Source organism: Lepisma saccharinum, chromosome 17 (genome assembly GCF_977018435.1).
Source record: "Lepisma saccharinum chromosome 17, izLepSacc3.1, whole genome shotgun sequence".
Taxonomy (NCBI): Eukaryota; Metazoa; Arthropoda; class Insecta; order Zygentoma; family Lepismatidae; genus Lepisma; species Lepisma saccharinum.
In genome coordinates this window covers 37650844-37675209 of record NC_139245.1, presented here as the reverse complement: position 1 = coordinate 37675209, position 24366 = coordinate 37650844, and the positions used below count along the sequence as shown (strand labels likewise).

At 37.4% G+C, this 24366-nt stretch overlaps 1 protein-coding gene across 1 annotated transcript; it reads right to left on the bottom strand.

Moving 5' to 3' along the window:
- Positions 1–691: 691 nt before the first annotated feature.
- On the bottom strand, positions 692–23395 carry tamo (PUB and ZnF_RBZ domain-containing protein tamozhennic). The gene is made up of 5 exons (XM_083139309.1): positions 23072–23395; positions 20554–20719; positions 12300–12499; positions 8424–8603; positions 692–5722 (listed from the first exon to the last, which is right to left on the bottom strand). Exons 2-5 carry the CDS (start codon positions 20678–20680, stop codon positions 3929–3931), a joined length of 2301 nt encoding a protein of 766 aa, XP_082995435.1. The 5' UTR covers positions 20681–20719; positions 23072–23395; the 3' UTR covers positions 692–3928.
- Positions 23396–24366: the final 971 nt, after the last annotated feature.

Genomic DNA, 24366 nt, shown 5'->3' with positions numbered 1-24366 from the left:
ACAGCCAACATGAAACCATACAGGGCCATTCCATGATTTTTCATGTTTACGGAACCCTATCATGTTATATATCGTTGTAAAGCTTGAATCCTGCAGTTTCTGAATATGGAAACAGTACTCCATACAAGATCACGACAGTAATGTGAAATGCGGTTGAAATAAGTTCATCAAAAAATGAAGAAACTTTCTGATTTTTATGGAACTTTGGATGGAAGAAAACTTAAGGAAAAAGATAATAAAAATTAAAATGTATTACTAGCCAAATAATATGACATACATGGAGTGTGCAAATTCCTTAATGGAAATCTTGTGCTGCTAACTGCTATTTGGAAGGTCCTGAATGTGCCTTGTATAAATGTTACATTAGTTACGGAAAGAAAGAAGTATATATTTTGAAAAAGAGGGAATGATCAATTGAATAGGTATGATGACATTCACTCTTGATCAGCATAGCAACAGATTTACAACCTACAACTAAGAGAGCCATTCCTTGAAACTGGATTGTACTGTGTATTATATACGAGATATAATTTTTTGTCACTCTTCCCCATCCAAAACCAGAGTGTGAATTATACACACGCACATGCGTAAATACGGTATCTCTAATTTTGGCAGCACCAGCATCACACTATCAAGACATCCAGTACTTTATACCTATTTAGTTAGAATGAAAACACATTGGTTACTAATGTTAGTTTTATTATGATATTATTATAAATATGTACAGTTATTTAACATAATGTACACTATTTCATTCTACATTTTGATTGTGCAAGAAAAATATCATCATATATTTTACACTATACACAGTAGCTATGCATTACATGAACTTTTGCAATATTACAGTTGGATGGATGCAACAAGTGCCGCTTGCTTAATCAATTATATTAATTCACATAATTTAAAAAATATTTTTTAATTATAAAATGCTCCGAATCATACGTATGTACATACACACACATGCAAAATCACAAAAAAATAACATTCCCTACACAATATATTATCACAATAATTAATGCATTTGTAGGCCTTCACGAATACACAAAACCCAACATGGACATGCAGACATTTTAATTGAACTACAAATGGAAAAAAAGAAGAGGTCTCAAAGGGCTTTACTTAACTTTGTATTGTTAAGTCCTACTTACAAATCTATTTAGTAAGAGTTTCACATTCAATTTTTAAGGATTTTTAGTTTTCTTCTTTAAATGTCTTCTTATGTAAGCAAATATAGTTAGCAGAGATAAATTTGCAGAACATGTTTCTGAAGACAGAACTGTGTAAGAGTACTTCAAATATGTTGTCACTTTATACAGTTAGATAGAAAATATGGTACAAAAAATCAAAGGAAACTCAAATTAAAGGGTAAAAGAGACATTCTTAAAAAAAACACTCAACTGTATCACTTTTCAAATAAGCTACCTGTTTAATGACAATGAAACATTCCTGATTTCAACAACAAACCAATATGTACAAGCATTATAAATATCATCAGAAATACTCTGTGATGAAAAGCTAAATATTCATGAAATTAAATTCCCACGTGAATTCAAACCTTGTTCTGGATCTTCACCTTTACTTAATTGTTACTGCATTTCAGGGATGTAAATATTATTATAAAGTGTCATGAATTGTGCTTTCTATGTTCTTATTACAATCAAGCTTCCAAACTTTGATTATTTGCATTAATCATTTGCTTCATTATTATAACCTTAAAGAGAATATGATCATCTCTTCTTACTTCAGATTTTCTAAAATCATATTTTACATGGACACTGTAGGCAATCCGGTAGATGAGATTTTTTCAGAATATTTGACCAGGTGACTTATGGTGAGATTTCAGAGTTTTCGAGAGTTGATGTCACTTATTTTCAAAGATTCACTACAATCCCTGAAGATGACTATGATGCAAGTTCCTGGAAATTCAGAAGCTGATTCACAACTTGACAAATGCATCATGAATTTCAAATCCTGGTGTTCGTGTGATGAACCTGTACCCTTAAAATCATCAGTTCACAATAATAATTAATGAGGTGTATTTTAATCACAATGGCTTTGCCTAGTGTTGATGATTTTCCAGAGAATGAATCTACTTGGAAGATTTAAGTATAAACGCATTGCTGTATGTTAACAATACCTATCCGAACAATTTCTTAAAAGTGATTTAATTTAACCCAAGGTGTACAAGAATGGAAGACATGGTTCTGCACTAGCAAAATACTCCATCACGACCGTTAGAAAAGCATTGCGACATCTAAGAGTAATAGAAGGTAACATTGTTAAGAATATGAACATTAGCAACATCTATGCATGTGCTAGAAAGTTTGTCTGATGTTTTACCATGTTACAGATTTCTTGTGTCACAGAATTCAAAGAGTAACAAATAATAAATGTTCAGCAAAGAGGGAGAAAATTCTAGCAATGCTACAAAAATAAGTGAAAGTAAGTAGTGCTTACACTTGAAGATAAAAGCACCTAGAATAAATGCAGTGTAAAAAGTGATCTGGTGAAAGATGTTAAGAAAATATTCATCTACGAATCGACAGAAATGATTTTGTACAAGAGTTTGATTATAGAATTATTTCATAATTAAATAAAGCCATACATGTAAAACATCACTCTACTTCCCACCATATACATAGCTGTGGATATGTTATGCCGAACATATATCTTTCTGTTGGATCCTAAGACCGTTCATCCACAGGACGATCACAATATTGTGCTGATGTAGAATTTCATACTCCTTTACCATGCGACTCATCATTTTTGTACCAAGAGAATGACTTTCAAAGTGTGGAAGTTTTTCTTGTCATTGTGCTTTAAAATATTAGAGACAAGAATTTACACAGGATTACTGATTGGCTGAAACATTTTGTGTTTAAAAATTAATTTAAGTGCTAATCTCTCTCCCAATACATATATATAAAAAACTTATATTATGCACAGAAAAATACTAAAAATTAGAGGAAGAGAGATTACATGTTTCCCACCTTAGGAGGGGAGCAGGCAGAGGGAACCTAGTGCAAAGTGTTCTTGATTGAGTGCACTTCGTGTTAATATCACTATCCGTAATACTCAATACAGTACAAATAAAACAAATGTTTGAAGCAACGATGCAGAAAACTTTTTCAAACTGAAACGTTTTTACTTAAAACATTTGTTTTGTTTGTTTTATATGCAATGAATTGGGTATTAGTGCAAATTATTGAACAATTTAATGTACTCATAAAATGCTACAATGCAGGAAGTAGGAGGGAAAGGGAATAAGGTAAGTATAAAACATGGTAATTTAATGCTACTTGTGAACAGATTCTCTTAAACCACAAACAATAAATATGCATCTTCCCAATGGCACAAGAATCACATACGATAAAGTCACTGCCCGTAGTTTTCTTTATAAGAAATAAAACCACAGTCACATTAAAAAATGAATCTGTGGTGAAAAAGATCGTCAGGGGTTGCTTACTTGTAAATATATGGTCTCCTACACACAACTCCTTTTACATACTCGGGAAAACTCAGTCAAAATTTATTTTAAAATGTCTGCTTTCATAGCACCAAGAAGCATTGTAGCTTAATCATTTATAAAAACAATAACAAGAAGCAGTTTCTGTTAAAGGTTTTCATTACCCCTCAATAAGAATAAACTCAAGTGTAGTGTAATATGTATATATTATGCACAATTATATCACCTTTCTTGAGAGTATTAGTATCAAGATAAAGTGTGAAATGTTCTCTAAAAAATTGAGGTTAATTGTGATTACCCCTGTATATAGAACTACAATTAAACACGGAAGCTAGAAAAACTGGCTTTTCATAGCTTAATAAAAAGATATGACCCTGTTAATATGCCATGCGATTCCTTAAACTATATGTGCAATTATAGTATCATTCTAAATTTGGAGAAGACAGGGCTGCGACGAAAGACTTATATATAAGTAGGAGAATCTTTTAGACTAGCTCCACATGCATCACAGATGTTTGCAATTTTCTCATTAACGAGAGTGCACTTAGGACATTCTCTCCCTCCACACGCGAGTGGTTTCTCCTCTGACCCTTTAAACTTGGACTTACCGCACATCTCACAAACATCCTGCTTGGGATCATTGAGGAAAGTACATGTGATACACTCCCACTTTGTCATGTTACTGTCTCGGCGAACCAGAGTGATGGACTCTAGATCGACCGACAACTTTTCTTGGGCACCCATCTTGCTCTTCATTTCTTTGAAGTCTCCCAACTTACTTTTCTCCTGCAGAAGATTGTTGGTTCCCAGCCTTGGCTGGGTGGTGGTGGGATAATCGTGATCCTTCTGCTTCTTAGGTTCCCGCGGAAGGGTCTTCGCAGAAATCAGTGCTGATGATGGTTTCACCGAATCAAACGCTGCATTGGTTGGTGTTCTCTCTCTTGATGGGCTGCTACCACTTTTTGAAGGCACATTGTCGTACACACTTCCCCGACTTGGTACAATATCACACACTTCTGACTTTTTCTTTGCAGTTCTGGCAGCTGCTGCTAGTCTGTCTTCGTTTTCTAATTTTATCTTCTGAAGAGCTTCATTGATTTTTAGTGTTTTTTCAGCACTGTTGCTTGCCCTTTGGCATTCTTCCAAGACTAGAGCTTTCAGTTCTTCTTCCAAGACATCTGAAGACTTTCTTTCGTGGCCTTTATGGAAATTTTCCGCCTTTGCTCTTTGAGTCCTGTCGAGCGTAGAGCATTTCTGCTGCGACAGGGTTAAATTTAGAACATCACCACGCTCACCCAAATCTTTACTGTAACCCTGACTTTCAAGGTTCCGAAATACGTATTCCCAGTTTTCCCCCATTTCATTGTCCTGATTGTCCCTGTCCTTTATCTTTTCCTTCAGATGACCTATTGTAGCTTCCAAATGCTCATCCAAAGTTTTCATCTGATACGAATCATCAGGAACTTTATACGAGATGTTGCTATCTTCTTTATCGCTACTTTTCTTCTTAATATTCGAGGATTGTGCGACAACTTTACTCGCACCTGAAGAATGGTGCTTTACGTTTCGAGAGGGTACCGCAGCAGAAGACTTGGATAGATCAGCAGATGTGGTCGTCTCGCCATTACTATGAGGCATATCTAGCTCTATCAGTTGGCCCGTTGGTACGATGTGATTCCTATTAATGCATGAATCTTTAACAAAACCAACCATCGCCTGGTTCATCGGTAATGTTTGTTGCATAGGGTAACCATTAGAAACAGGTATGGGTGCGTAGGTAGGTAACTGTGTAGGGAAATTGTGATAGCCGTTCGGATAAAGATCTTGTGCTTTTATGGTTTGTCCACGACTTGGAGGCATTTGGTTAGGGTACGTCGGGTAGACCATTCCAGGTCCCACGACTGACGGGAACCTTGGCATGGTGTAAGCATGAGGCATCATGTACTGCGAGTAATAATAATTGTGCATAGAATGACTGAAAGAACCACTAGCAGGACACATTGGTTCCATCACCTGGTGTGGGTAGGCTGAGTGACCTGTCAAGGCAGGGTGATGGGTTCGAGCCGTGTAGGAATCAGTATGGTGAGGGGATGTGTGGTAGTTCATCTGCTCCTGGTAACAACGCTGGTGATGACGATATTTCAGGCCCTGAACAGCAGCTTGCATATTTCCCATATGGTTCTCTCTGTAATCCAGTACTTCAAACCACTCACACTTGAAACTGGTTGAGACTTCTTCGAAAATGCTCATCATTATCTGAAGTGGGAAAACAAAGTTATTAGCACAAAATGTTCAATATCTTCTTTTCATAAATATTCACCAAACCGCAAACATATTAAGAGTGATAACTAGGACTCATGCAACACCAATGTTGATGTATTGGTATAGGCAGTACCAATGACAGAAAATTTCCACGCAAGTAAAACAGTGAAAGAGAAAAATCAGGCAAAACCAGGGTTGGCTCAGGTGGTAGAGCAACGGCACAGTGTGCTGGAGACTTGGTTGAGTCTATATTTATCGCTTAAATGTCTCCACTTCAGTAATTGTAACCATCCTGAACTACAGAAATACATATGTATATATGAGGGTTATTACTACACACATTCTGTGAACGAAATCCTCAGCACAATGTGTTCTGATACACATAGAAGAAATGCCAGAAGTCAAAGAAATTTGAAAATATCCAATATTAATCCTAATTTATGTCCCTATTCCAATTAAACATTATCAAAATGATTGGGTGAAAACTATTTGGTCTAGGAATTAATTCGTGCGCCTGGACAAGAGATGGCGTAACGAGCGTATCGTCCCACAGTTCCATGTATCCACACATGCGTTGAAAACTCCTGTCAGCGCGCATCGTTCGTAGTATAGGGCAGTTGATTGATGCGTCAACAACAGCATTTTGTAGTCAACTGAACATGGTGCAGTTCGTGCCAGATAAAGTGTTTTTGCGGGGTGATCTGCTTCATTACTTTAACATGCAGAAAAGTGCTACCGAAAGTCATCATATTTTGGTGGAAGTGTATGGTGACTATGCGCTAGCTGAGCGAACGTGTCAGAAGTGGTTTGCACAGTTTAGAAGTGGTGATTTCAGCCTGGAAGACCAAGAGCGACCTGGACAGCCAAAAAAATTTGAAGACGAAGAATTGAGAGCATTGCTCGATCAGGATTCGTGTCAAACTCAGGAAGAACTTGCAGAAGCATTAGGCGTTGATCAAACAACAGTTTCCAAAAGCCTCAAAGCCATGGGAATGATTCAAAAGATGTCACATTGGGTTCCACATGAATTGAAAGACAGAGACATTGAAAGACAAAAAACCATTTGCGAATTGCTGCTTCAAAGACAGAAAAGAAAGGGGTTTTTGCATCGCATTGTTACTGGCGATGAGAAGTGGATCCATTACGAGAACCCGAAACGAAAACAGGCCTACGTGAACCAGGTCCATCACAACCGAAATGAGATATTCACTGTGCAAAGGTTATGCTGTGCATATGGTGGGATATGAAAGGTGTGGTGTACTATGAGCTGCTGCAACCGGGTGAAACTATTAATGGAGAACATTATCGACGACAATTAATGCGTTTGAAGCAAGCTCTGGCCAGGAAACGACCAGAATGGGAGAACAGACATGATAAACTTATTTTTCAACATGATAACGCTCGCCCACATGTCGCAAAACCGGTCAAAACCTATTTAGAAAATGTCGGATGGGAAGTTTTACCCCACCCGCCGTATTCATCAGACATAGCTCCTTCGGACTACTACTTGTTCGATTGCATGAATAACGATTTGATTGGACAGTGGTTCACTTCTTCAGAAGATATCGAAAAATGGGTCTCTGACTGGATCACTTCAAAGGATGAGGACTTATTTCGCCACGGAATCCGTAACTTGCCTGACAGATGGGCGAAAGTGGTGGCTCGGGATGGACAATATTTTTCTTAAGGTATTCATGTATTTTGTGTTTGAACTACAGCTTCAATGTGTGCGTATCAACCGAACGAATTAATTCCTAGACCAAATATATTCTTGAATTATGCCTAATATAAATATATTTTTACAAAAATATTGCATGATTCATTCTTTACAGATTAAGTTTTCAGTTACTCTCTGTCCACATAAGAAATAAACAAAGAAATACATGAATTATAGAACCAGGATTTGACTTAGAATATCTTTTCTTGAGGCCCAAAATCCACAACAAAAACCAACAATCGGGCAGGACATTATGCACAGACACTCAAGCAAAATTCACATTCACGATAGCCTACTAACTACATTATGTAAGATCAGCTGGGAAGCAACAGAGACAGACTGAACAACATAAGTTGGACGGCGGCAATGTGATTGCTTGATGGAGTTTTGGTTTAAGTCCACTTTATGCACAGAAAGGCTAATTGGGATCTAAACCACTATGTGCCTCCACCAGGTATTTGGTTAAAACTACTATGGTATCAGGAAGGCCCATAATTAGGTAACTAATTAATACCCACGGAGCATAAACTGTCGATTTCTTCTTCCTATCAACACACATCTTGAGCCACTGAAGTCAATAAAGAAGTAAGATGGAATTTACAAGTGAATTTTAATCATGTGTGTGTCGTGAATATAAACATGCACACTTCTTCCTTGTGGAAAAAGTTAAAGCAATGGGACAGGATATTACTACAAGGAACATTGATAACAACGCCAACAAAATCTGTATCGATCAGCTTCTATCAATATCCATCCATAAGATGAATGTAGCCTCTCCGATAGTATAGTGCCATCTTGAAATGAAGGGGGTCTGAGGCTCAATACCCAGTGAAGGCACATGGTGCTTCAGAATCCACTTTAAACTGTGTTTCCAGTTGCAGTTAGCATTTCTGAGCGTAAAGTGGACTTAAAATGAACTTTTATTTATTTATTTAACAGAAGATTACAATACATACACGCACAATGGCAAAGGCTTACCTGGCATTCCACATAAGCTACTAAGGAATCCTTGGAGACTGTGGACACCCTGTCAGGATCAATAGGGCCATCCAACACCATACGAGCTTGGCCGACATGTTTATAACCCATGAGCTCAAACATGAGTTCAGCTCCAACTAAATTTGCTTCAATTTCATGTTTATAGAAGCCACAGTACAACTGGAAAGCAAATTACAATGAGAGATGAACTGCTGTAAAAAAAATTGCTGATAGTGGCATACCAATATACAATTACAAATACTGATAACTGATTTGATATAAAATTATAAATGCCCACCTCTGTGGTGGAGTGCTTGGCACAGCTTGCAACGATACCAGGAGCCCCAAGTTCAAATCCAAGTCTGGGCATGGATATTCTTTGTGAGCATCCTTTCATCAGTTTTGTTGTATCATCACTCACCCACATCTTTGAGATAAGCCAAAAGAGGCAGAAGAGGAAGTAAAAAAAGTCTAATCAATCAAAAAAAATAGTAAAAGTTTCATGAAGACCCAGATGGTTCATTCATCTTCTTAATTAATGTTTGTAACCAGGTGTTTGCAATGAAATTTGCCTCAGAAAAACAAACTGTATATTCAGACATTTACTAGAGTACATAAATTACATCTTTATATTCACTAAAAAATTAGATAATGGTGGAATTTTGCACAGAAACAAACATTTTTGTGGTTTGGCTGTCACTTTCAATTGTAGAACCAGACCTAAAGTCAAGCTTAGTACAGTGTGCTTTAAAAGTCCTGCAGGATTCTAAAAAGCTATAACTTTTATTAATTTAAAATCAATGCTATTTTTACATGTGATTTTACTGTTACTATTACTGCATAAGATTTTCACATTGCTTTAGTTCTGAAAAATAGAGGACAATTTTAAATTTCATGACAAAAGAAATAAACGTAACACTGTGAGAAATGACCATATTGCATTTGTAAAACTATTTCATCGCATCAGCTACTAAATACGAAATGTTTATTGAAGGAAATGACTCAAATCTTTGAACACAATCATATTTCCTTGCTCTCACAGAATAAAATTTTCAAAAATTGTTTTCTTAAATTCTCTTTTAAACTGTAAACATATCGTAGTAAATGTTTACAGTATTTACTCACAACACTTCCTATACAAAGTTCACTTCTAAATAGAAAGATAGTAGTTTTTTCCATTCACTTCAATGGAATTATTGAGTTAACAATGGCTTCCACAGTTTGAAGTGTGAGTACTCCTTGTCTTCCTTCGTTCTTTTAGACATCTCAAAGCCTCAAACGACAGAAAGTTGCCGGTTTGTTTCACTCTTTACTTTTTTCCCCTCTTATGTTATTTTGTAATGACATTGATTAAAAAAATAATGTAGTTCTATCTGAAGCAAACTAATGCATTTACTGTTGGCGGCATCCTGCAAAATACACTACAGATAGATAGAAGGTGATGGAAATGCACAACTATACAAAAACCATGCAGCCTGAGTGATTGTAACTGATGGAAATTTCCCTAAAAATCTTTCCCCGACCTCAAAATACCCTTTTGTGTACACACATAAACCCACACCAGCCGAACACCCTCCTCCTGCATGTTTCTCCCTGAAAACTTTCCAGTTTCTATGAAACTTCCCTTCTGGGAAGATCCCTGCAGTGAATACTATTTAAGGATGAATTCCAAGCAAGTCTGCGTCAAACTACAAGAAATGAAGCGTGACAATATCTTTTGAATCGAATTTTCACCAGCTAAACTAGAAAAAACAGATCTCATAGCACTTCAGGTAGTTCTTTTTTAACAAAAGAAATGTTGTCCCCAGTTTATATTGAATATTTCGCGGCATTTTTCACATTAAGTGCAAAATTCGGTGTTATTCTGAAAAATGGCATAATTCATTACTTCGTGATTCCGAAACACTGAAAACTCCTTAACCTACCCAAATACATTTTTAACACTTTATTTTGCTTTCCTCAACTTTTTAGTGTTATTGTTAAAACGAAAACTTCATGTCCCTAGTTATAGTTTATTACAACAAAATATTGTTTTTTTACACAGATGAAAATTTAAAATTTTGTTCTGCCCACACTGCTGAATGATGTGTGTGCAGGTGTTCATGCGATCCCAAGATGGTGTCAATGCAGGAAAAAGCTCAGTGAGTCATGGCTTGCTGAGTTAAAATCTTGTGTTTTTGGTGATGAGAAGGTGCCAAACAATGCTTGGAAAAACACATCTAGCAGAGACAAGTATCCTGAGACGGTACGAAAAGTTTAAGGCTGTGGGAAGTGGGATAGCCACAAGGTCAATGTGTGGTTCGCACATGAGCAGTTTCCATGGACCACCATTCTTCTTCGAGGAGGACAGTGTGCCAGCTACCTGAACATGTTGCAGACATTCCTTGTCTTGGAACTTCTGACGAGATCCACTTCCAGAAAGATGGTGCTCCTCACACTTTGCTCTTAAAATTCGTGGGTTTCGATGGTCAATTTGAGGAGATGGATTGGTCGCAGACACCGCAAGGGCAGAAGACATTATGCCTTGCGATTATTGGCTGTGGGGACATGTCAAGAGCCAGGTGTATGCACAGAAACCGACAGATCTTAACTAGCTGGAGTTCAAGATGTGTGATGTGATTCACAGCATTCTGGACGAGCACCGTCAGAATGTAATTCTCAGATTCAAACGAAGATTGCAAGTGTGTTTGGACAATAATGGTGCCCAGCTGGAGATAACATTAATTTTAAAGTTTCATCTGTGTCACAAACAATATTTCATTGTAATAAACCTATTACTTTAAAAGTTATGGATATTAAAGAATCCTGTAGGACTTTTTAAAAACACACTGTATATATGTGAAATTTAAACAGAAGAAAACCTTAATGATGACATGTGACAAGTGTAATAGAATGGATTCTTTTGGCGATTTGGAGAGAAGTTTAAAATAACCAGAACAACAAATTCTAAACATCAATCACCATTTTCCACATAAAGGTAATTCAGGTGTGTTGCTTTGTTGTTACATGTAATTAAAAATAACTATACATATTAATACGAGGCATATTCGTAAAGTAAGTACAGTTTGCAAATATTGCTGCTCTAGCGCTGCAGTCGCGACCGTGTGAGTTCTCGCAGACGTCCTTCATCCGTTAGTAAGCCACAGGCAGTCGTGGGAGCAGATCATGATTTTTCTTCGTAGGTTTATGACTGTGAAGTCCGGTATGTGATTCGTTTTCTCAATGCAAGAAACTTGAAACCGGTAGACATCCACCGTCAACTGTGAGAGGTCTTTATTTTTGATGTTTAAAGAAGGTCGTGAGACAGTTCACGATGAGCCAAGGAGCAGTCGGCCATCTATTGTAACCGAGGATTTGGTGCGTGCGGTTGACGCAGAAATTCGTGAAAACAGACGCTTCACAATATTGTCGCTTTTCATGGAATTTCCACAAATTTCAAGAAAACAGTCCTCTACGAAATTGTGACAGATCACCTGGAATATCGAAAATTGTGGTCAGCGTTTCGACGAGGATGATGACGTCGAAGCAGGAGTCCATGGATGGCTTTCATCACAGGCGGGAACATTCAATGACAGACAATGGGATACAAAAACCAGTGCCACGCTATGACAAATGTTTGAAAAGTGGTGAAAACTACGTAAAAAAGTAGTTTAAGGTCTGTAGAATGTAATGCAAATAAAAAAAGGTACAAAACTATTTTACTTTATTTCTTACACCCTTTCGGTACTTACTTTCCGAATACGCCTCGTAATACAAGCACCAGTGAGTAACATTTGTTCAACAACTGCTACATGTTCAAAATTGAAACTGAAAATATCCAGTTTGTATCTAAAGTCAATAAAAATAATATGCAGAATTGTATACATACACACCTACCTTCATTTCTCTGTACTCTTTCCTCCATGGCTGTGACAAGAGATTGGAAGCATACATGCCAATTGCAGCCCAAGCTGAAGCTGCACGGTAACCACTGAAATTCTCCATCGTTTTTGCACTTCGATGAAGTATGTCAGCTGTTTCTCGGAAGAAAAATTTGCGCTCATGAGGAACTAGAGAAAGGTATTCTTTAATGTATCCTGGAAATATATAACAATACATTATGAATCTTAAACTATAGCTTTTGCAACATAAAAATAAAGAAATGGAACTTTCCTACTTTTATGCTTATCTACATCTCCCTATACACACATGCACCATTTTCCTTTGGAGGGTGATTCCATGCCAAACGATCCAATGGTGGTTGCATGACCATTTTAGAAAAAAAAAAATAATTGTAAATACGTTTGTACATGTTTCTAGATATCAAAACCAATGATCAAAAAAATGTATTGTCTTTAGTTCTCCTGGGGCAGCCATTTTTCCATCATGGCGCATGGCTTTTTTTGCTCATGTAGCACTTTTCAGAAACCTTAATATCTCAAAAACCATTAGAGCTAGAGACCTGAAACAAAATTCATTTTGTAGCTAATGAAGTATACTTTCTATGATAATCAAGTATGCTTTGCTTAAAATTGCATTGTAAGTACGAAAATTATGGTCGAAATTGGGGTAACAATAGTTAAAAAATTGGATTTTTAAGCCCGATTTTTTCAATGAAGGGGTTTAGTCTAAGGCTTGATTTTCTTTTCATGTGTAGACCTGCCTGCAGGGTGTCTGTAAATAAAATATCAGTGCTTAGAAATGCAACCTTTTTTACAGCATGGGCTGTAACTTGGCCGCTCATTGAATTTTGACAGTTTTCAGGGTTAAATATCTCAGATGGGTCCTCTTGAAAAATTCTGAAATTTGGCAGAAAGGAAGCCCTGCATGAACCTAATCCACAGTAAAAATCTCATCTTTTAGATTCAACTCGTTTTGGTCAATATGAGGTAACGTATGTCACCTAATTTCTGACGCTGCAAAGTAAGGTTAAACTACATTCCATACTTGGAATAATGAAGTCTTTTCTTTTTCTTTTTTAAATTAGTAGCATAAGATTTTAATACTTGACTTTCCAGAAATTGAAATTACAAGGTATGACAATTGGAAATCTGCGAAATCTCATTGCATTTGATTTATTAGGTACCCACGACCAGTTGGTGTTGTCAGCTCCAGTTTCCTATTCATTCTCTTTGTTCTTTCACTAATTTCCTAAGTAAATTATCAGAAACCTTCAGTTCATCACATATATTTTTTCTTGACCAGGTGGTAGAAATCAGACTGATGATTCTGACCTTTTCAACATTAGTTTCCGCTAATTTACATTTTCCTTCTTATAATTTCCATTGTATGATGTACTGGCCACGCAAAGGATTGTCACACTTGTCTTCCTTTTCGTCAGTTCTAATACTTTGTGAAAAGCAAGTTTCCAGTTTCCTTTGCACTCCTTGTAAGATGTGAATAGTTTTTTCGAGCAAGAGCATTTTATTGTTTCTCTGCAATCAGCCTCCTCAGTTTTGAAACAGGAGATACATCAAAAACAGAACAGAATTCATCCATTTCCTTTAGTTTTTCTTGGGTTGGCTCAAATACATCATTTCCATTCTGGCATTTAAGTGAGTCACTTTCTGCAGATATGAAAATTTTACTCCAACATGTCAGGCATATTGATTTAACTCGCATAAGGCTTACTTGACACGTTTCTGCTTTACCACATGATGCAAATTGATTTTAAAAATTCTCTTAACTTTTTCTTTAACCTTTAATCCCCCGCCGTTCCATATGTGGAACAAAAAAAGTATGTCCCTGTCAGCCGCGGTTGCATATATGGAACAAACAGCTTTAGATACAATTATCGAGGGTTTGCCACACTTATATTTGTATATTGAGGTTGAAACACTGACAGTTCGGTTCGGGAACATGTGTTTACGAAAATTCCAAATCCCCCCCCTCCTTTCTCGGAATATGTCACGTGTTTGGGCTCACACTTGACAGACACAATGAATGCTTGGTATTTACGATGTTGTTTTCCTCCAAGCTTCCAACGCTGTGATTTAGTACTGATAAGGCACACATTCTTCTTTGTGTTTAGACCTGGTGATCCAGCCGAAAGTAGTAGCGGGGGGGGGGGGGTCAAGGAGAGGCTGGATTGGAAGAGGTTTAGCGGTGTCAGCTTTCTGTCGCCTCTATGTTAGAAATGCAATGAAGCCTGACGACAGGCTATGATTCTATCCAGAAGCATAGACAAAACAAAGGATTGGAAAGGCTCCCTCCCCTCCTCTGTTTAGGAAAGGCCTCACCATAGACGTTCAGAGCAGTGGCTGTGAAAGACCGTGTTTTGTGCTTTCCGATTGTGTGCCCCCTGAGCTGTGTTGAACTTGTGTTGGGTAATTTTTTTTTGTGATATGTGCTTCTGATTTTTTTCCTTCGCACTTGCATCTTGTGTAGCTACTGTGAACCCATTTGTTCCCTGTTAACTCGGCTCTTTGTGGGAATATGTCCGGAAGGAAACGATTATGCGTTAGGGAGATCGATGAGCTTTTATATGATATGGACAATGAATGTGAGAGCATGGGATCAGATGTTGATCAAGATGATGATGTTGATGTGGGGGGGGGGATATCTGATTCTTCTTCGGATGAAAATGACTCTCCTCTCCCAACAGCATCATCATCGACGTCATCAAGTTCGTCAACCTGGGGCCCGCGCACCTCTCATGTTCAGGGTCCAACTCCTTTACCTTTTACTGGTCGGCCCGGACCCAATACCTCAGATTTGACTCCTGATTCTTCACCTTTCGATTCTTTCCGCCTATTCTGGACGGATGCTCTTCTCGACATTATTCTGGTAGAATCTAACCGATACTACCAGCAATTTGTCGATGAGAATAATCCGTCCAGGGTAGAACCCCCCCCCCCCCCATCACCCTTGGAGAATTATTCCTTTCTTTGCCCTCTGGATCTATTTTGGACATAACAAGCACGACTACATGGACTCTTACTGGCAGACAAATTCCTTCCACACACCTTGGGTCCGGCATGTTATGTCACGCAACCGTTTCCAACACATCCTAGTTTTCCTGCACTTTGCCGACAACTCTTCCCCTCCTCAAGACAACACCGATCGACTTTGGAAACTACGACAGGTTCTAGAACATCTGAGACAACGTTACTTCAACTTGTATCACCCGACGGAACACGTAGCCATTGACGAGGCTATTGTTCTTTACAAGGGAAAGGTGCTTTTCAAGCAATATATCCCAAAGAAGCACAAGCGATTTGGCATAAAGCTGTACTTGCTTTGTGATGCTTTGGGATATACTGTTGATATGTTAGTTTACCTTGGAAAGGACAGTGCCAGACAGACTCCAACTGTGACAGCCACCCATGCCCTGGTCATGGAACTAAGTAAGAGAGTACAAGGAATTGGTCATAAACATTTTATGGACAATTACTTTACCTCTCCCGAACTTTTTGATGATCTCGCAACAAAGGGCACCCAATGTTGTGGAACTGTCAATAAGAATCGGCTTGAAAACGGTGAAGATTAAACGTGGTGACCTGGACGTGTATACAAAGGGGGACCTGACAGCTATACGTTGGAAGGACAAACGTGACGTCCGTGTGTTGACAAATTTTCACAAACCCCCCACACAAGGAAACTTCACTGACGACCACGGCAACCCTTTGAAGCCCCAGATCATACTAGACTACAATAGGAATATGGGTTACGTGGATAAGGCAGACAGAATGACATGTACATACCTGACTGACAGAATGACGATAAAGTGGACCAATAAACTGTTTTTCTACCTTCTAAACCAGAGCATCCTCAATGCATACATCCTCCTCAGTCAGGTCTCCCGGACTCGCAGATATCGAGACTTCCGGATAGCTTTGTATGAAGAGTTGGTTCGGCGGGGATCTATGGAGCAGGCTGGTCCTTCTAGACCTTTGATTGTTGATCATCCACCTCCCCCTGAGATGGTAAGATAGGAAGTTTCTGCTAGCAAGCATTGGCCTAGAAAGACCAGCAAGCGCATGAGATGCAAAGTGTGCAACAAGAAAAAGTTTTCCGCCACACGTTTATTCAGTGCAAGAAGTGTCTTGTTTTTCTGTGCCTTGATCCCTGTTCTGAGAAGTATCACACAGTACAATAGATGGTAAGTACCTATTTATGTAACCCTAATTATTTTGCTGTGTTATATATAACTAACTAGCCCTCGATCATGTCTCTTTTTCGAATGGTTGTAACCCAACATAATATTTTAGTCATTGCATTGTTCCACATAATGAGACTTATTTCACTTTGTATGGCAGCTAGGAACATGAAACAAGTTTCATTATATTGCGAAAGGTCCATTCTTTGAAAAAAAGCAAAACTTCTGGTTTTCTCCCCAAAGTAGCTGGAGAAGAGGGGGCAAACTCCACATTTTATGTTTTTTTCATTGAAATTCATTGAAATTGGATGCCCGTTTCTATGGACTTATATTGAAGTCTCTACGCTTCCTTGCCTATGGATATGCAGAAAGAAATGGAATCACGTATTCCTTTTCAAAGGAATCAAAGTTAGCTGGCACAGTAGAAAAAGCCACTCAAGGATTTCAAGTGACTGGAATTCATCCATTGGATATCAATATTTTTACTGATGAAGATTTTTTACCAGCCTCAGTAACAGAACAAGAACATGAAATTGATACTGTTGATCTTGAAGATCCTGACCTGCATGAAAGAATTGCTTTGAAGACAGTCCACCGGAAAACTCCCAGTCTTCTTTTGAGGAAACAAGGAATGATGAGTCCAGCAACGTGGCTGCTCTAGGAAATCCTACTCCTGTCCCTTCCTCTTCCGTTGATAGGACAAGCAACAGAGCTGCTCTGCAAAATCTTGCACCTGGGACTTCTAGTTCTCGTCAGTCATCAGTGTCTCCCCATGATATTATTCCACTCCCAAAATTAAATATTAGAAGAAAACGTAGCAGACGAGGCTTAAAATCTACTCTTCTCACTTCGACACCACACAAGGAACAACTTGAAGCACTACGACAGGCAACGAACGGTAGATCACGAGAAGAACGTCTACGAATAAAAAAAAATCAAAGAAGAAACTCTTTCAAAGTACTGATAACCCGAAGAAAAGAGTTGATGAAGAACTTGTGTCGTCGTCTGAATCAGAATCCCAATTTTCCCTTCAAGTAAGCATTTGTAGTAACCAGCGATGAAAAGTGACAACATTCCAGCTAACTTCTACCCGGTGACTTCCTTGTGGTCAAAGTGTCTGGAAAAACGAAATCATCATTCCATTTGTACGTGGCTAAAATCATTGAACTTGACGTTGATGGCTACATCGGTGTCTTTTACAAAAGGGCTCCACAAACTATGAGATTCAAGGAAACGGATGAACGATCGTTCTTTCATAAAGACGATGTTGCGAGAAAATTGTCCACACCGATTAAAAGCAGTTCTACTCGACTCAAAGACATGATAGGTTTTAAGACTGATCTGAGTGATTTGTTTTTATTCTAAAGTTATTTGAGTTTAATTTCTAAAGTTATTCAAATCTTGGGATACCTACTTGTTAATTTAAAATGCATGACTATTGTTCTATGGTTATCATAATGCAGTTAATACAGTAAATATAGCAAAAGTTATTCTAATAATTTTGTTCTCGCTGTGTGGAGCAAGAATCCGCAGCATAGTCCACCTGCGGATTTTTGCCCCATGCTATGGGGCAAAGGTCCGAATTTGCTTATGTCGATAAAATCAAATTCTTACTATAAACCATTAACTTTGCAGGTTCTAAATCTGGTGTTCATTTTAGCTCTATAAATAAGATATCCATTTATGACATTTTGAGATTAAAAACTTAAGATCAGAAATCGACAAAAAATCAAATGTAAAAACTGCGGACCTTTACCCCTACCTACCCTACGTCGAAGGCAGGATAATATGGCAAAAACAGGGCTGTATACTAAAAAAGTATATGTAATCCCCTCCCCTCCCTTTTGAAATTCCTGGGCATGCCACTGCCTATCTTAAGCTGCATGTACTGCTACATTTAAAAAGTGTGGGGGAAGCTCAGTTTTGGAGCTGACAACACCAACTGCTCGTGGGTACCTAATAAATCAAATGCAATGAGATTTCGCAGATTTCCAATTGTCATACCTTGTAATTTCAATTTCTGGAAAGTCAAGTATTAAAACCTTATGCTACTATATTTTCTGAGGCTAATTTAACCCAAATTTAAAAAAGAAAAAGAAAAGACTTCATTATTCTAAGTATGGAATGTAGTTTAATCTTACTTTGCAACGTCAGAAATTAGGTGACATATGTTACCTCATATTGACCAAAACGAGTTGAATCTAAAAGTTGTGATTTTTATTGTGGGTTAGGTTCATGCAGGGCTTCCTTTCTGCCAAATTTCAGAATTTTTCAAGAGGACCCATCTGAGATATTTAACCCTGAAAACTGTCAAAATTCAATGAGCGGCCACGTTAGAGCCCATGCTGTAAAAAAGGTTGCATTTCTAAGCACTGATATTTTATTTAGAGACACCCTGCAGGCAGGTCTACACATGAAAAGAAAATCAAGCCTTAGACTAAACCCCTTCATTGAAAAAATCGGGCTTAAAAATCCAATTTTTTAACTATTGTTACCCCAATTTCGACCATAATTTTCGTACTTACAATGCAATTTTAAGCAAAGCATACTTGATTATCATAGAAAGTATACTTCATTAGCTACAAAATGAATTTTGTTTCAGGTCTCTAGCTCTAATGGTTTTTGAGATATTAAGGTTTCTGAAAAGTGCTACATGAGCAAAAAAAGCCATGCGCCATGATGGAAAAATGGCTGCCCCAGGAGAACTAAAGACAATACATTTTTTTGATCATTGGTTTTGATATCTAGAAACATGTACAAACGTATGTACTAAAAATGATTTTTTTGTAAAATGGACATGCAACCAATTATTTTAAATTTGGTTCATTTGGCATGGAATGACCCTAGAGGGAAAACATCCAAATAACGTAATGATAATAATTATACTGTAATAACCATGCACAGTGGTCACAGTATGTCACACAGATGCCTTTTTCCAAGTGGCAAATAAATAATTCCTAATAACTATGCTACCTTCGATTATAAAGAACATTAAAAATTAAAATATTACAAACTTCAACCCCTTTATTCTTTCTACGTTTATGTTCAAAACATCAATTACACTTTTGTGAACAAAATTCTCGAAATCTATAAAGAATTTCTATTGCAGTAAAACTTCTCCTAACAGACACCTCTAAATTACGGACATTTTTAAATTCCCGGCAGAAATACATGGGGTTTAATGGCAATATTACTTCTCAATAACGGACGAGGACACTGAAAACTACCTCCCAAATGCAAATAAAACTTCTTAATCTACCCCCCAAAAGCAAATAAAACTTCTTAATAACAGATAGCCTTAAAGAAAACGGTCGCAATTCCTGGAATTTGACACAACAATGGCCAGTATCTTTCAGTTATCTTGAGAAGTGACTGTTATTTCTGCTACGATGTCTCAGAAACGCAAACGACTGACTTTAAAGGAAACAATTGAAGTCATCAACGTCTACGAGAAACAGAAACTTAGTGTTCGAGACATGGCCCTGCAGTTTGCTGTTGGAAAAACACAGATCAGTGACATTTTAAGAAACAAAAGTGACATCCTTAAATTGTGGACTGAAAATGAAAATCTTTGTGGTAAATGCTCATTTCCCAATACACCGGGCTTGAAAGTTGACAACTTAACATTTGAATGGTTTTAAAAACCATGGTAATATGCTTATCCTATTGTGTAACATCCTACACTTTTTTCGGAATAGCGGACATTTATTTTCCCCCCCAGGCATGTCCGTTATTGAGAAGTTTTACTGTACTTAGACCTATTCCTCCTTTCTTATTGTTCAGCTAAAAATTAGCTGATACTTTTACATTTGAGAATATTTCTAGATGCAAGAACATTGTGAACTCATACCATATGAAATATGTTTATATATTATTGAGCTTGTGTTTTATTTATTAAGATACATTCTTATCAAATAATATTTCCTTGAAATCAATTAACATTGAAACATGATGCAAACTCATACAAGATCCAGATTTCAGAATGGCTCCAATCCATTGTTTTGCAATAATAATAATAATAACAATAAAAAAAGTTAGAATTTGATACTATACCTTCAAGTTTATTCTTTTGTTCAATCTTCTGTGGGCTTTCTTCAGTATGAAGGTAGCTCAGGTGCAGAGTGTCAATCTGCAGCCACAGGTCCCTGAGCCTGTCCTGAAGGGTGCCAAACTCAACCATTGCTTCAAATTCTTCAAAACATGATGTACCTTACAATACCTTTAAAAAGGGAAATAAAAAAACAAGATTTTTGTCAAATTTAAAGCATAACTTCACAACAAGCCACAAATAATTTACAGAGCCTGCATCATACGGAGTTGATATAAAGCCCATGCACAATTATGTACTTCAGATATATGAGAGTACATAAATTTAATTATTTTAGAATAAGAATAATGTGGTAAAGTTTTCAGTTATTTTATGATACCTGTCCTAAGGCACTAATCAATTTTACATCAGAATAAGAAAACATTCAAAGACCACAGCATAATGGGGGGAATACACATGAAATGTAAATTACAAATTTTTACATAACGTTCTTCTGATATGTGCATCAGCTACCAATATCTGTATGACTCAAAAGAGTATTGGACTGGTTGGGTACTCAATGCTGGATCAGGTACTGGGTAGGTGAAAAGTTAACTGCTATGAATGGTATGAAAATACGGTAAATATGCGATATCGGCCGAACACCTCTCACTAGTTTATTTTGTTAATTTCAGCATTGATACTTACCTATTCTGCATTGCGGAAGATTCTTTAAGGTGAAGTTATGCCTTTTTCCATAAAATAGTGTCAACTTTTCATATTACGATTCATTATTTCTAGTCCTTGTTCTGCTTGGATAACAGACAATATGGCGTGCACTCGTCATGGATCATCACGCGTCGTCTTTGTGTTTTGTCAATTTGGAGTGGGTATGCAGTGTTTCAACCTTCTTCACCGTAAAATTCCTACTTTCGTGTTCATTATGTCATCACAAACCATTGACGGATAGCCCCAAAAAACATTCACGATAGCCCCATGGACCATTTCCGGCAAGGTTAGGTTAGGCTGGGTTGGGTTAGGTAAGCCTAGTTAAAAAGAAAAAAATTCTCGTAAGAAAAATGCACGTTTGGAAACACTGGCGAGACCGCGTGACTTTTGACGCTCGCGCCATCTGCAGGTCCATAATGGAAATAACGGCATAATGTCAGAAAATGCAAGTTCCTTACATAACAAGTGATTAGTTCTTGTTTTGCAGCATTCTCTGGTGAAGTTTTCAGTTTCTGCGAAAGAAAGCATCTCAAAGAACTTCGACAATGCTACAGAAACTGATTTCAGTAAGTAGTTTCTCCTGTAAATTTGAAGAAATCCGTTCGGGCGATATCGCATATTTACCGAAAATACATTTGAAGGTCAAGTTTCTGAAGCATGTGCTTACTTATTATTACCTCCAGCCACTTAAACAAAAAAATGTGGTTGTAATTTTGCATTTCTTGCCAGTTTTGTTTTCAGTATTTAACATTTCAGCCTAAGTTCTTTTTGTTTTATTGTGATTTCATCATGCCACGAATGCAATTTTTACATGCTTCTATTACGATTTATGTCTGTTAACACATACTGCGGAGTTTTAGCGATTACTTACGAATTTGTTCAATATATGCTTTTTGTGGTTAGGTTAGGCAGGTCAGATTTGGTTCTCTTAGAATTACAATAAGGTCCCTAAATGCATTCTACTAAGGTTCCGATTTACATCTACATTCATTCTCACTAGTCTACGATACTTACTGTCGCTTGTCAACGGAGAATATCTTAACCATGGGAAGCTCGCATGCTTGCGTAAGGTAATTTTTAAGTTTCTTTTTTAAACATATAACTTTTTTTCGAATCCAAACAGTGCTCATTACTTTAAGGAAGGTTCAAATTTTCGTGTGAGAATGATTTCCAAAATTCTATGATAATTAGTCTCTCTGCTAGAAGAATTTGGAAAAGTCACAAAACAATCGGAACTGTTACAAATGCCATGGTACAAATTGAAGAACACAAATTTTATGAAAAACTGAGGATTTGTAAATGTATACTGAAAGCATGGAAACTATTAATTTCTGTCAACTGATACAGTGAACATACAAACAAAGAGCAACATATACTATACACATACACATATACATGCACATCAAATTTGGTATTGTCAGAAGTGCATGATCGAAGAAGACACAAGGAACGACTCATATTTTCAATATTTGATCAAGCAATGCAAGAATCTACTTTTTATCTTTAGTTCATTGTTATTAAAGTGACAGCAAATCTGCTGTTTTAAGTAAGTTTCTCCTTTCGCCCTTGAAGCAATATGAAAATGCTAATGTAAGCCACTAACTTTTCATGTTTGTAAACTTACCATTGAAAGCATGTGAATGTATGTGTGTGTAATTCACGACAAAAATGGATATTGAATTTCAATACAGTTGTTTGAACTTAGTAGGAAACCCAAGCTTGTGTAAAATTTTCTAGCATTCTAATACAAATACGTACGTGTATTGAAATAAACAGACGCGCTACATAATAGAAAATACATTATAATTTTCATACCTCTCACACTTGGAAGAAAAACATACAGGTCAGTATCCTGGTATAACCATTCCAACAGTCCGATGATCTCACACACACGTATTTCTAACTTTAAAACGATAAAATTAGCACCCAACAGCGAGTCATCTTCCTTCCATTAATATCTTTCGGGGATTTAATCCATATATTCTGACCATTCAAATTATGAAATTCGTGTCGAATATTGCGTACACGAGCGTTTCATTCGTAACATTACCGAAACCTTCAACAGAAAAAAATAATTTCTTCGATGTTGATGCAGTACCTTCCCTTGCTCTCGATAAAGGCATCAACCATAGCTTTTCGTTTTCTTCTTCTTTTCTCCACCTTCGTCCTATCACACGGTTTGTCGCATTCTTTTGTTTTTCAAGATGGCGATATGTTAAAGCAGGTGCGGTATTTGAATATCTTGTGTCCAAAATAAAAGATTGATCTCAAGCTTCCATACCTGTCCGTATCTTTTTAACTCTTGTGAATTGTGATTACAATTAAGTCTGTTTAATGTTCTCAATCTATTCAATTACCTAAGTGCGAAGGATCTACTGTAGTGCGTTCGTTTTGGCTCTGGGGCGAGATAGCGCGTGACATGGCGCTGATACCGGCATTTTTGTCCCGTAACGTCTCTCTTATTTACGAACATATCTTTAGCATGTAGACAATTATATTTATATTGCATAATGGGTACCCCAACGGCGAAAGAAACAGTAGGTGAATTGTCCACCACCATCTTAATTCGGTCTGTATTACACATAGGGTGCGTTCCGAAAGTCTTAACGAAACGAACGAAAGTAACTGGCCTCGTAAACCTGGTAAAACCAGTTATTTTTCAGACTTATGGGACGCTCTAGACGAAAGCGCAGGCGCAGCGTTTTGTTTATATACAAATTTTCCGCATGGCTTCCAGCGGAAGGCATGTCCTTCTGGCAGAAATAAACTCTGCTGTGAACACTATTACTCATTTTAATCACATTGTAAGAACAGTTATGGCACACTCATCTTGCGCATGTTACTTCAGTGTAGTTTGAAGTCATCGTGCACGCGCGAGGTCTGCAAGCAGCAGACGATTCTTACTGAACAAACCGTGGATTTGGTGAATCACGTTCTTTCACGTGATGCGACTTTTGGGACAGCATAACAGGGACGTAGCTAGGTTGATCAGTTTGGGGGGTCCAAAACCAAAATGTAAGATTTTTTTCTATCAAAACATTAACAATTAACAAGCTATTAATATAATGTACCATTTTCCTACCTCTTGGTTAAACGATGATGAGATTGAA